Source organism: Calidris pugnax, unplaced genomic scaffold, assembly GCF_001431845.1.
Source record: "Calidris pugnax isolate Ruff unplaced genomic scaffold, ASM143184v1 scaffold498, whole genome shotgun sequence".
NCBI lineage: Eukaryota > Metazoa > Chordata > Aves > Charadriiformes > Scolopacidae > Calidris > Calidris pugnax.
The window spans coordinates 74,559-88,490 of record NW_015091244.1 but is presented as its reverse complement, the minus strand read 5'-3'; the positions used below and the strand labels follow the sequence as shown (position 1 = coordinate 88,490).

The window sequence follows — 13,932 nt, the reverse complement described above, 5'->3', positions numbered from 1 at the left end:
CACCCCCCCCACCCCCCCCCCCCCCCCCCAGTGATCTTTTCCTGCTGAATTGGGGTTAATTTGGGTTAATTTGGGCAGGATCCGGTTCCCCCAGGGCGGGGGGAAAGCGAAGGGAAATGGTTTGGGGCTGCTCTGCAGGACCAAATTTCTTCTTTTTTTAAAAGTTTCTGCTTTTGAAGTGGTACTTTCTGCCCATGGTCAACGATCAGGGTGGGGAAAAGGAGGATAAAGTGTGAAAAGGGGGAAAAAAAAATGAGATTATTATTTATCAGGAACGTTTCAACTGATAAAAGAAGACATTTCTGAGCACAAAGGCGAGGGAATTTATGGGATAAAGGGAGCAAAGAGCCTTTTCCTGCTTTTTCCTCCCCGTCTTTAGGGCTGGATCCTCCCCCAGAGAGAAGAATTCCCTGTAAAAACCTGCTCAGATTTCAAGAAAAACAAAGATTGTGGTTTATTCCCCGCCCTGTATTTACCCACGGGCCTGACCTTGGGCCTCTCTCTGTTTGCGGAGCTGCCCCGAGGGGGGAAATTCCAACTGGAAAAAGGAGTCAAAAAGGTGAATTTTCCAAGCTTTTTCGGTGTCCTCTGATGCCCCTTTTACCGGCCACAGCATTTGGAGCGGGTTTTGGGGGAAATATCTTCATTTTTAGGGCCGTGCAACCGCCTAAGGGTTTAGTAAAATAGATCTTTGCTTGAAATACGTTGCTTTTAACAGAACCCGGGATGATTTTGAGGTCTCAGGTGGGATTTAAAGTCCCCCTTTTTTGAGCCCGACTCTTTGCTTTTAACTCATTTCATTCTCCTCCTCGTTTTACGGTGGTTTTTCTACCTCTGGGGACAGATTTAACCAGTTAAATCCACCTCTTTTTTTCACTAAACTCATGTTTCTTCTACCTTCTCTTTTTTTTTTTTTTTTTTTTTAAATCATTTATTTTTGCTCTGCCCTTGGTTTGTCCCTTCATCCCTCGGGTCCCAGTTAGGTTTTCCTGGGAAAGGTGGCGATTTGGGAGCTGGAGATTTTGGGGAGGTTTTTATGCTCTTCAGCACGATTTACATTGAGTTTAGGGCAGGTTCTCTGAGCTAATTTTGGGCTGAAATGATTCGTTTGCTCCGTGGTGAGTAAATGAGGTCCAGAAAAGAGCCAAGACCCAACTTTTTAATGGTAGAGAGAAGAGGCCACGGATGGCCATGGCCAAAACCCCCTTGATTTTCCTCCCTGGGATATTCCTGGTGGATCAGGGTGCTCCATGGAGGATTGTTGGGGTTGAACCAAGACCTCCAAGAAGTTGAGCTGGAGGTTTTGGGGCCTTTTCACTCCTTGGGTAGCATTTTGAAAGTCTGTTGATTTGTTCCGCACTGTTACAGAATTGCTTTATGAACCCCAAACCCCTTCAACTTTCCTCCCTGGAATATTCCTGGAAAATCCTCGCCCCTAAATGATCAATAAATAGCTTAAAAGTTGGGGTTTTCCAACATTTCCCGGTGGAGGGTGAGGGTTGGGAAGGAGGAGAAAATGCTCCTCTGATGGCTCCGTCTCCACCGTCTCTGGTTTTCCTTTCAAGGTTTTATTTTCCCAGAATCCCAGGAATATTTGGGGTGGGAAGGGACCTTCTGGAGATCGTCTCCTCCAACCCCCACCCAGAGCAGGTCCCATCCAGGGGGGTCTGAATGTCTCCAGAGAAGGAGACCCCCCCACCTCTCTGGGCAGCCTCTCCCAGGGCTCTGCCACCCTCAAAATGGAGAAGTTCCTCCTCGTGTTGAGATGGACCTTCTCCTGTCCCAGTTTGTGCCCGTTCCCTCTTGTCCTGTCACTGGGCACCACTGGAAAAAGCCTGGCCCCGTCCTCCTGACACCCCCCAGCCAGGAGATCCCCCCTCAGCCTTCTCTTCTCCAGACTCCAAAGCCCCAAGTCCCCCAGCCCTTCCTCCTCACAGAGATGCTCTCCTCCCCTCATCATCTTCGTAGCCCTTGGCTGGACCCTCTCCACCAGTTCCCTGTCCTTCTGCAACTGGGGAGCCCACAACTGGTCCCAGTGCTCCAGATGGGGCCTCCCTGGGGCAGAGCAGAGCAGGCCCAGGTCTTTGTCCTCAGAGCTGCTCCCCAGCAGGTCACCCCCAACCTCTACTGGTTTTACTGGTTTGTGGGGTGATTCCTCCCCAGGGGCAGCACCCTACACTTGCCCTTGGTGGGACATCATAAAGGGGGAGCCCCTTGAGAGACTGGAAGGGGCTTCAGGGTCTCCTTGGAGCCTTCTCTTCTCCAGGCTGAACCCCCCCAACTCTCTCAGCCCCCCCTCCCAGCAGAGGGGCTCCAGCATCTCCAGGGCCTCCTCCAGCCCCGCTCCAACACCTCCGTGTCCTTCTGATGGCCCCAGAGACAGGGGACAGTCCTTCTCCTCAGGGCTGGGCTCCAGCCCTTCATCCCCCAGCCTGGATTTGGGCTGGGATTGCCCCAACCCACGGGCAGGACCTTGTTCTTGGCCTGGTTGAACTTCAGGAGGTTCTCAGGGGTCCCACCTCCAGCCTGGCCAGGTCCCTCTGGATGCCACCCCTTCCCTCCGCTGTGTCCCCATCCCTGTGACAGTGTCCCCACGCCCCTGTCCCCCTGGTGACCCCATTGCTGACCCCCACCATGTCCCCCCAGATCGTGAAGGCCTTGTTCTACCTCCTGCCCCACGTCCCTGTCCCCATATCCCTGTCCTGGTGCCCACGTCCATGTCTTGATGTCCGTGTCCCTATCTGTGTCCCCATGTCCCTGTCCTTGTGTCCCCAAATGTGTCCCCACACGTGTCTGTACATCCATGTCCTGATGCTTGTGTCCATCTCCCCATGTTCCTGTCCACGTGTCTCTGTCCCCACATGTCTCCCCATGTCCTGGTGCCCACATCCATGTCTTGACGCCTGTGTCCCCATGTCCCTGTCCTTGTGTCCCCACGCCCCTGTCCCCAGACATGTCCCCACATCCTGATGCTGGTGTCCTAGTCCCCATGTCCATCTCCCCATGTCCTTGTCCCCATGTTCCTGTCCCCACACCCGTGTCCTGGTGTCCACATTCGTGTCCTGATGCTCATGTCCATCTCCCCATGTCCTTGTCCCCATGTTCCTGTCCCCACACCCGTGTCCTGGTGTCAACATCCGTGTCCTGATGCTCATGTCCATGTCCCCGTGTCCATGTCCGTGTGTTCCTGTCCCCACACCCGTGTCCTGGTGCCCACATCCGTGTCCTGATACTCGTGTCCATCTCCCCACATCTCATGTTTAAGCAGTTTATTCTCTATTAAATCTAGATTATTCATTAAATTAAGAAATTAATTAAAATGCTGCTTCTGCCAGATGGAAGGGGGGGAAGTTTGGTTGGTTGGGCTCAAAAATGAGGAATTAAGCTCTGCTTTGGCAAAAAATTCAAATGATTGGATGCAACCTGCTGGAAAAATGGAAAAAAAAACCTTCCCAGGTATCAAAAAACCCATCGAAAATTCCTTATTTTATTTAATTATTTGTTATATTGCTTTTTTTTTTTTTCTTCCAAAAACCCTTCCCCTTGGCTTCAGCTCAGGCTGAATATCCGCGATTTCCAACAATATCCGATGTACACGCTTCGGAAGCGTCAAAATATCGCGCCCGCCCTCAGCTTTGAATGCGAAAATCCCCAAATGGGGGCAAATCGGGTCCAAAAAATGCTTATTTTTGGTTAAATCCTCCCCGCTTCCTTCCCCGGCACTTCTCCTTCCATCTTCAAATTCCATCCCTGGACCCGATTCCAGGTTTTCCTTCCCTTTGTGGGGAAGGGCTCTTGGAGCAAGGGTCGGACTTGGGATGTTGAGGGAGTCCTAAAGTGGGGAAAAAAAAGTGTGTTTTGAATAAAAGTAATGATTATTAAGAAAAAGAAAAAAAAAGCTAAAACTACTTCAGAGGGTTCTTGGCCAAAGAAATCGGGAACCAATGAAATCTGGGGTGCTTCCTGGAGCCGGTTTCCATCCTTGCAGGAAGATTTTTGGACCCAAAACGACCTTGGAATTAATTTTGTGAGGATTATGGCAAATTGAGGTGTGGTTTTGGTTTTTTCTCGGTGCCGATGGTTCTCCTTTTGGGGGCTTTTTACCACCCGATTTGTTGGAAAAGTGATGTTTTAAGGGGAATTGATACCTGTTTTGGAATCCTACCAGGAGATCTCGGCAGTAGAACATCTCCTGTGGCTCAAGGGGAGCAAAATCCAACTCTGGCATGTGGAAAACATTGAATTTTGGGGCTATTTTTGACTGAATTGTGGGGTTTTTTTCTCTGGAGTTGGATGCACCCCCTTCATTTGCGCCAACAGCCTCCATGGAGATAAGGTTCCTCAGCCAAAAGAAGTGGTTTTGGGCAAGATAACAGGTCTTGGCATCTTACTTTTTGACGAGCGCTGGAGTCTGGTGGCCTCGTGCGTGGAGATGGGGCTGGTGTGCCCCACGGAGACGAGACGTGGGATATCTCCTGGTGGTGGTGACCTCTGCTGAGCTGATGGTCACGAGGAGAAGAGACTTAACAAGGAGAGGGAAGGAAGGGTCTCCGTCCGGGCTGGACCTTGGCCAACTCTTTGGCTGGAAGATGCCATCTTTTTTGAGGGTCTTCTGCTCTTCATGCTTCTCTCGAAGCTTTCCTGGTGACTTGGTGGCCTTCGCCATGGCGTCACGGGGTTGGTGGACGAGGGACGTCATCTCCCTGGACTTGTGGAAGGCGTTTGACATCGTCCCACACAACGTCCTGGTCTCGAAACTGGAATGGATTTGGTAGATGGACCACTCGGTGGAGGAGGAACTGGTCCCACATGGTCAACGGCTCCATGGCCCAGTGGTGACCAGTGACGGGTGGTGTCCCTCAGGGCTCGGCACTGGGACCGGTGCCATTAAAGGTCTTTGTTGGGGACAGGAACAGTGGGATCGATGACACCAAGCTCCATGGAGGGGTGGGATTCCATCCAGAGGGACCTGGCCAGGCTGGAGGTGGGACCCCTGAGAACCTCCTGAGGTTCAACCAGGCCAAGAGCGAGGTCCTGCCCCCCAAAATGAAATTCTGCCCCAAAAATGAAATTAAAAGATATTTTTTGTCCTGCCCCCAAAATTGAAATTAAAGATATTGTTTTTCTGCCCTCCAAAAATGAAATTCTGCCTCAAAAATGAAATTAAAGATTTTTTTTCTGCCTCTTAAAAATGAAATTAAATATATTTTGTCCTGCCACCAGAAAGGAAATTAAAGACTTTTTTTTCCTGCTCCAAAAATGAAATTAAAGATTAAAGATATTTTTCCTGCCCCCACAAATGAAATTCTGCCCCAAAAATGAAATTAAAGATATTTCTTCCTGCACCCAAAAACGAAATTAGATTTTTTTGTCCTGCCCCCAAAAGCGAAATTCTGCCCCAAAAACAAAATTAAAGATTTTTTCCTGCCCCAAAAACGAAATGAAAGATTTTTCTGTCCTGCCCCCGAAGATAAAATTCTGCCCCAAAAATGAAATTGAAGATTTTCTGTCCTGCCCCCAAAGATGAAATTCTGCCCCAAAAATGAAATTGAAGATTTTCTGTCCTGCCCCCAAAGATGAAATTCTGCCCCAAAAATGAAATTAAAGATTTTTTTCCTGCCCCCAAAAATGAAATTAAAGACTTTTTCTTCTCCTAAAAATGAAATTAAAGATTCTTTTTTCAGTAGTTTGATGCATTTTTGGCTCCGATCGGCGCTGCGGTGGCTCTGGGGGGTGGGAACGGGGTTGGGAAGGCGCCAGCTGTGCCTCCGAGCGGCTTCACCTCGAGGTTAAATCTCAATTTTGGTGCATTTTTGGGTTGTTTCTGTGAAAATCTGGGGCTTGAGCTCTTGTGCTGGGGCCAAGGGGCTGGGTGTTGGGTTAAACCTGGGTCCTGGAACCACCTTAAAGGACTTTTTGGGCTAAAAAGAGCTTTTTTGATTAATCTTCAGCTTATTTCTTCTTGTTTGGGGAACACTTAACACGAGGGAATGGACCTGTCCTTGTTGGAGCGCTCAAAAAGAGAGGGTTTGGGTTGGTTACCTCAAATTAAATCACTTTTTTCAGTATATTCAAGATTTTTTAAAATATATTTGAAATATTTTTCAGTATATCTGAATTTTTTTTTCAGTATATTTGGATTTTTTTCAGTATATTTGGAATTTTTTCTGGTATATTTGAAATTTTTTTTATCTTTGGAATTCTTTTTCAGTATATTTGGATTGTTTTTCAGATATAATGGGATTTTTTTCGGTATATTTGACATTTCTTTTTATTGAAATTTTTTCAGTGTATTTGGAATTTTTTTTGGTACATATGGAATTTTTTCTGGCACATCATAATATTTTTTTCAGTATATCTGATTTTTCTTCAATATATTTGTAGGTATTTTCAGTATATTTTGAATTTTTTTTCCTTACTTGATTTTTTTTCCATTCTATGTGGATTTTTTTTTGGCATATTTGGAATCTTTTGGGCATATTTGGAATCTTTTGGGCATATTTGGAAATTTTTTAGGTGTATTTGGAATTTTTTTCGGTATATGTGGACGTTTTTTGGTATATCTAAATAATTTTTTCGATATATTTGGATTTTTTCCAGTATATCTGGAATATTTTCAATTTTTCGGTAGATTTGAATTTATTTTTTTTCCTTTTCTTTCCAGATCTTTCCTTCGATACGTCCCTTCGAAAATGCCGGTCGGAGGGTTCAGCTCGTGACGAGGAACCCGGCGCCTCGAGGGGGTGACTCCCATTTCAGGTAATTCCCCTCAACTTTCACTCTTACACCCAAAAATGTACATTTTACAGGATGCGCCTATTTTGGGGACAATAATGTCCTTTTGGGGGGCCTCCAGGAACTTGTGGGCTCCTGCCCATGGGATGCAGTTCTTCAGGAACTGCTCCATTGTGGGTCCTTCCATGGGGCCTACAGGGTGAAGAACCTGCTCCACCATGGGCCTCCATGGCCTGCAAGGTGGAGAACCTGCTCCACCATGGGCCTCCATGGCCTGCAAGGTGGAGAACCTGCTCCACCATGGGCCTCCATGGCCTGCAGGGTGGAGAACTTTCTCCACCATGGGTCTTCTTGGCCTGCAGGGTGGAGAACCTGCTCCACCATTGACCTCCATGGCCTGCAGGGTGGAGAATGTTCTCCACCATGGGCCTCCATGGCCTGCAGAGCGGACAGCCTGTTCCACGATAGTCTTCCATGGCCTGCAGGGTGGAGAACCTGCTCCACCATGGTCTTCACCACAGGCTGCCATTAATACTGCAGAAATTCACTCCAAATGACCCAAAATGCGGGGTTTTTTTCCTCATTTTCCAATGGAGTTAGGGAAATGAATCCAATCCCTCAGCATCAACCCTCCCGGCTTTATTTCCCACTGGTTTTCCCGATTTTCCCACTGGTTTTCCGATTTTCCTGCTGTTTTTTCTGGTTTTCCCTCTCTGGTTTGGCTGGGTTTCCTACTGTTTTTTCTGATTTTCCTGCTGTTATTCCCAATTTTCATACTGTTTTTTTCTCATTTTCCTGCTTGTTTTCCGATTTTTCTACTGCCTTTTCCAATTTTCCTGCTGGTTTTCCCAATTTTCTTGCTGCTTTTCATGATTTTCCTGCTGGTTTTCCTGAATTTTATACTGCATTTTCCCTTTTTCCCGCTGTTTTTTCTGATTTTCCCACTGGTTTTCCTGATTTTTCCTGCTGGTTTCCTAATTTTCCTACTGGCTTTTCTGAATGTCCTGCTGTTTTTTCTGATTTTCCCGCTGGTTTCCCCATTTTCCCACTGTTTTTTCCAATTTTCCTGATGGTTTTCGTGATTTTCCTATTGATTTTTCTGATTTTCCTGCTCTTTTTCCTAATTTTCATATGTTGTATGCCGATTTTCCTGCTGGTTTTCTGATTTTCCTACTCATTTTTCTCCCTGGTTTTCCTGGTTTTCTCATTGGTTTTCCTGATGTTCCTGCTGTTTTTTCCAATTTTACTGCTGTTTTTCTGATTTTCGTACTGCCTTTTCCAATTTTACTGCTGCTTTTTGCGATTTTCCTGCTGGTTTTCCTGATTTTCATAACTGGCTGTAACTGCCGGGGCTGGGGAGAGGGTCAAAGCCACCTTTATTGGGGAGAAAAACAGTGCCATGGGGGAAAAATTGGGGTATTTTCAGTTAATCCCTTAAAAAAGCATTGCTGGAGTTGGAAAAGGCGAGAGGAGAGCAGTCGGATCCCTCCAAAGGAGCAAGGAGATGGTTAAAAAGATTGATGATAAATTAAATAAGTGGAGAAACCGCTCAGATGCTGACCTTCAAATGAGGAATTTCAGGGAAAGGTGGAAAAAAAACCTGGAAAAAACTAAACGTTGGTGGCAATTCGTTGTTTTCCCGTTGGTGTCTCGTCTTTTAGGCGCCGTCGGTTCATTTGTTTCGCTGAATTATTTGATGTATGTTAAAAAAGAGATCATTTTCTGGAGGTGACCTTAATTTCTGATGTTTTGGGTTCGACACCTGGGATTAATTGCCTTTTTGTTGGTTTGTTTGTTTCCCTCAGATCCGGTATCTGAAGGCATTTGTGCCTGAAGCCCCGGGAGATCGATGGACAAGCCAAGCGACTTCTGACTCCGCATCGTTTTCTGGGGCAAAATTCAGTCGGCGATGTATCCTACACGGTACGGCAGCCCCTCGGGGCCAGCAAAGGGGCTGCTTTCTGCTCAGCTGGGGTTTTATCTCCACAATTTCCCTTTAATACATTCCTGGAAGGAATCAAAATTCCCCCTTAAAATCCCCCCCGGGAGGTCCGAGGAGACTGTCGCACCCATTTTCCCCACTCAAGCGATGCTTCGTGTCCCTCAGAGCCTCGAAAAATTCAATCCCATCGTTTAAAGACCAAAATCTGATGGATTGGTGCTGGTTTTGGGGCAGTAAAAGCAACTTTCAGCCAAGCTTTAAGCCTGGCTGAGGTTTTCTGGGGGACTCTTGCTCTTGGTCTTCACCTAAGGAAGGTCCCACACACCCAACGAGGATGGTGATGGCTGGTCCTTCCTCGGTGGCGACCCCTTCACACTTAAGAAGATGGATCATCTTCAAAGAGCCCCCAAATAAGCCCTGGAAGAGGTCCGTGGGCTCAGGAGAAATGCCTTTTTTCCTAAAGTTTCTAGTCTTTAGGGTAATATTTAAATTAGCTACCCAAAGATTATCTAAATAAATTATCTCCCTGAGTTGTCCTCCTTGAGGTTGTCCACCTTGAGATCATCTACCTAAAGATTATCTCCTTAAATTAACTGCCTAAAGTGATTATCTACCTAAATTAACTACCTAAAGATTATCTACTTAACCAGCTAAAGTCATTATCTACCTAAAGATTATCTCCCTAAAGCTATTAACTACCTAAGTTATCCACGGAAAGCAAACACTGAATTAGACATGGGTCTGTCTCTTCATGGTTGGGCTAGAACGTCCCACAGAATCTTCAACGTTCACCTAAAAGTCAAGACTTTGGGGTGAAATTGGGGTGAGCTCGACCCCGCGGTGATGGGGTGGGTGCTCCTGGAGAAGCTTGAAGGAGGTCAATCACCCTGCCCTCCTTTGGCTGGACCTAAAATTTGGCCAACGCCAATGAACCTTCTCTTCCCGGTGTTGGCCAACCCAATGCTGGAGCTCATATTGATGATTGCCAAGAAGGATCAGCGTTTTTCTCGTTAGCGCCTCATTTAGAGGTAACGAGGGCTTTTTATGGAGAACATTGGGCTCCTCGTGGACCAGATAAGGTGAGAACAGGGATAAAACTCACTTTTGGAGAGGCAGTGGGGATACCTGGTGTGAGAGACCCGGTGTTGGCCAACCCAACTCACCTTTCGAGAGGCCACTCTGATACCTGGTGTGTGAGAGATGGCAAATTGCCTCAAAATATCCTTTCTTAGCCCATTTTGAACACTGACCCCATCAGTCAAGACAACGCTGTCACCGAGCAAGCGGGGCACAAGGTCCCCAAGTTCTCTGGCAGAGGGACATTGTTAGGTCCTGGTCCAGTTCTTGGTCCGGGAGGGGTTTGTAACGATTCCAAGATGGGGTTCTCACAGATGTTCTTGGGGTTTATTTTTAAGCAAGACTTTGTCCCCAAAGCTGGGCTGGAAGTGACCTCCTCTCCCATTCCCCCAGGGTGTCCGGTGAGGAATGCAATGGGATCAATAGCATGTCGGGGGAGAGCGGCCCCGGAACGAGACTGAGGAATTTACCGGTGATGGGGGACGGACTGGAAACCACCCAAATGTCTACGACGCAATCGCAGGCTCAGCCCCAACAAGGCAGCGTCGTAGGGGTTAACCCCCCTCCGCCGGAGACCTCCAACCCCAACAAACCCAAGCGAATGACCAACCAGCTGCAGTATCTGCTCAAGGTGGTGCTGAAGACGTTGTGGAAGCACCAGTTTGCGTGGCCTTTCCAGCAGCCCGTGGACGCCGTCAAACTCAACCTCCCTGTAAGTAAGAGGGGGAGAGAGCGGATGGGTCTCGGTGGAAGGAGTGAGACCCTTCTGGTCTGGTGCCTTCTCCTGGAGTCACAGAATCTGTCTTTAATGGTTGGGCTCGATGATCCAATGGTTGGGCCCGATGACCCCACGGTTGGTCTTAATCTAATAGTTGGGCCCGATGACCCCATGGTTGGGCCCGATGATCCCACACTTGGACTCAATCTAATGGTTGGGCTTGATGATCTAACCGTTGGGCTCCATGATCCAATGGCTGGGCTCAATCTAACGGTTTGGCCCAAAGATCCCACAGTTGGACTCAATCTAATGGTTGGGCTTGATGGTCCAACATTTGGGCTCAATGATCCAATGGTTGGGCTCAATGTAATGGTTGGGCTCCGTGATCCAATGACTGGGCTCGATCTAATTAATGGCTGGGCCCAATGATCTGACAGTTGGGTTCGGTGACTCAACGATTGGGCCCAATAATCCTACACTTGGACTCAATCTAATGATTGGGCTCCATAATCTAATGGTTGAGCTTGAAGATCCAATGGTTGGACTCAATCTAATGGTTGGGCTCCGTGATCCAATGGTTGGGCCAGATGATCCAACAGTTGGACTCCATCTAATGTTTGGGCTTGATGGTCCAGCACTTGGGCTCAATGATCCAACAGTTGGGCTCAATCTAACAGTTGGGCTCGATGATCCAACAGTTGGGCTCAATCTGATGGTTGGACTCGATGATCTAAAGGTTGGACTTAATGGTCTAATGGTTGGACTTGATCCAGTGGTTGGACTTGATGATCTAAAGGTTGGATTCTATGTAACAGTTGGACTCCATGATCTAAAGGTTGGGCTCGATGATCCCACGGTTGGGCTTGATGACCCCATGGTTGGAGTCACCTGTTTTGAGGTGAACCCCATGGACGCTCCAGGCCGGAGGAAGAGTGGTTGGAGAAGGACCTGGGGGTGTTGGTCCTGTTGGACCTGGGTGGAATATGAGCCAGCAGAGTGCCCAGGTGGCCAAGAAGGCCGCCAGCATGGCCTGTGTCAGGAAGAGTGTGACCAGCAGGACTGGGGCAGCGATTGGTCCCCTTGTACTGGGAACTGGTGAGGTCCCACCTCAAATAGTGTCCAGTTTTGGGCCCCTCATGATGGGAAAGTCATTGAGGGGCTGGAGAGTGTCTAGAGAAGGGCAACAGAGCTGGTGAGGGGCTGGAGAAGGAGGAGAAGGGGCTGGTCCCATTCCTTAAAAGGGAATTTTGGTGATGGGAGGGAGAAATCCCGATCATTAAAAGGGAATTTTGGGGACGGGAGGAGGAAATCCCACTCCTTAAAAGGGATTTTTTTTCCTTCTCACGTCCTTGTCTCCCTCTTTTTTTTCCTTCTTCAGGATTATTATAAGATAATTAAAACTCCGATGGATATGGGAACAATAAAGAAACGTTTGGAGAATAATTACTACTGGAACGCTCAAGAATGTATCCAGGATTTTAACACCATGTTTACAAACTGCTACATCTACAATAAGGTACGAAAAAATTGCCCGAATCTGCCTTTTTTGGGGGGAGAGAAATCTCCCTCCTCCTCATTGGACCCCCCCCCCCCCCCGAAACGCGGGATTTACTCTTTAAACGGAATCACCACCAAAATCAGCTGCTTTTTGGGGGAGAATAAAGGGGATTCAAACAACAGGAGCTCAGGCTGGAAGAATTATTCACAGAAATCGTTTTTTTTTTAATTTTTTTGCTTAAAATGATAGTTTTTTAAGCTTTTTTTCTTGCACTCTGACTTGAGTGGAGCCAGGAACGTTCTCAAAATCCTTGAGGAGTTGATCTGGGCTTCGGTTTTCTTCTTAAAAAGCTGGATTGAGGCTTGAAACTCTTAAAATCTTGGAAGGAAGAAAAAAAATATGGGGAAAAAAAGCAGGAAATTGAGTTTTTTGTGCCTGAACCTGGTTTGGGTGTAGAAGATTCCGCTCCCGATAGCAAGAAACGTCCCCAAAAAGCATTTTATAAACAGCTTTGAGGCCACTGAGGATGCAGGACGGGATCTCTGAGGAGGGATGAGGAGCATCTTGAGCTTTTCCACCAAATCCTGAGGGCGATGGTGGACCTTGGAGGGTTGGAGAAGGTTCCTGGGGGTGGCACCAGGCCCTACGGAGAGTGAGACACTCCCTTGTTATCTTCTTAATTAGCAAAAAGGACAGCAAAAAGGTCCTTCCAACCATCTCTTTGGCCGTTGCAGCAGTTTTGGGTCCTTCCAAACCATCTCCTTGGCCATTGCAGCAATTTTGTGTCCTTCCAAACCATCTCCTTGGCCTTTGGTCCTTCCAAAACATGTCCTTGACCCTTGAGTTTGGTCCTTCCAAACCATCTCCTTGGCCATTGCAGCAGTTTTGGCTCCTTCAGAATGATCTCCTCTGGGTCTGGAAGCACCGTTCAGTGCCGTTCTCTCCTTCCCAACAAGAAAACTCTCCCAACGATCAACTTACTCCTCAAAAACCCTCCTTTTGGGGGGAAAAAAAGCGGCCTTGGAAGCCCTTCTGAGCTCTTGTGCTAACGAGGGTGGGCGGGAAATGTCCTCTCTGGAAATCCTCCCAGAGAGAAATTTTGGATATATTTTGATATAAAATTCATCTCTCTTTTGCCTGATGTGTGGTTTCTGGTTTCCCTCCAGCCAGGGGATGACATAGTCTTAATGGCGGAAGCTCTAGAGAAGCTTTTCCTGCAGAAAATCTCCGAGATGACCCAGGAGGAGACGGAAATTGTCATCGCCCAAACGAAAGGGAGGGGACGCGCCAGGAAGGAAGCAGGTAACGAGGCCAGGTTCATCCCACCTCAATCGGGGTGGGGGGATGTTAATTGGGGGTCAGAAAAGGGTTGGTGACACCGTTGGTGATGCCATCGGTGACACAACGGGCGGTGGAGAGCGTTGGGACTCTGAGGGGTGGGGAGAACCTGGCTCAGGTTGCCCAGAGAAGCTGTGGCTGCCCCGTCCCTGGAGGGGTGCAAGGCCAAGGTTGGAGGGGGCCAAGTCCTGAGTTTCTTCACCATTTAAGGTGAAGATAAAACTCATAAAACCCAGTTTCCTCACCGTTCAAGGTGAAGATGAAACCCTAAAAACCATCCTCCTGGAGGAAAACTCAAGAGCAGGAACTGGGAGAGACTTAATTAACTAACAAATGATGGATTAATTGGGTTTTTTCCATTAAAATCATGAAATTGGAAGGCGAGAAATGACCTTTTTGTTTCTTTCTTTCTTTCTTCTCTTGGCAGTGACGTCCAAACCGGGCTCCTCCACGGTCCCCAACGCCCCCCAAGCCTCTTCCCCGGCCCAGACGCCGGTTCCGCCCCAGACCCTCCAGTCGGCCCAAACGGCTCATTCCTTCCCTTCCGTCACCCCCGACCTCATCGTCCAGACCCCCGTCATGACGATGGTGCCTCCTCAACCTCCCGTCCCGCCCCCGACGGCC

The 13,932-nt window shown here is 47.9% G+C and overlaps 1 protein-coding gene across 1 annotated transcript in view; it reads left to right on the top strand.

The window, feature by feature from the left end:
• The first annotated feature begins 6,664 nt into the window (after positions 1-6,664).
• BRD4 (bromodomain containing 4) overlaps positions 6,665-13,932 on the top strand; it is a 70,860-nt gene continuing 63,592 nt past the window's right edge. The window contains 6 exon segments of the mRNA XM_014960092.1: positions 6,665-6,759; positions 8,541-8,658; positions 10,148-10,466; positions 11,851-11,988; positions 13,137-13,272; positions 13,736-13,932. The exon segment at positions 13,736-13,932 is cut by the window's right edge and continues 96 nt beyond it. Coding sequence (XP_014815578.1) covers positions 8,645-8,658; positions 10,148-10,466; positions 11,851-11,988; positions 13,137-13,272; positions 13,736-13,932 — 804 coding nt within the window. The 5' untranslated portion in view covers positions 6,665-6,759; positions 8,541-8,644.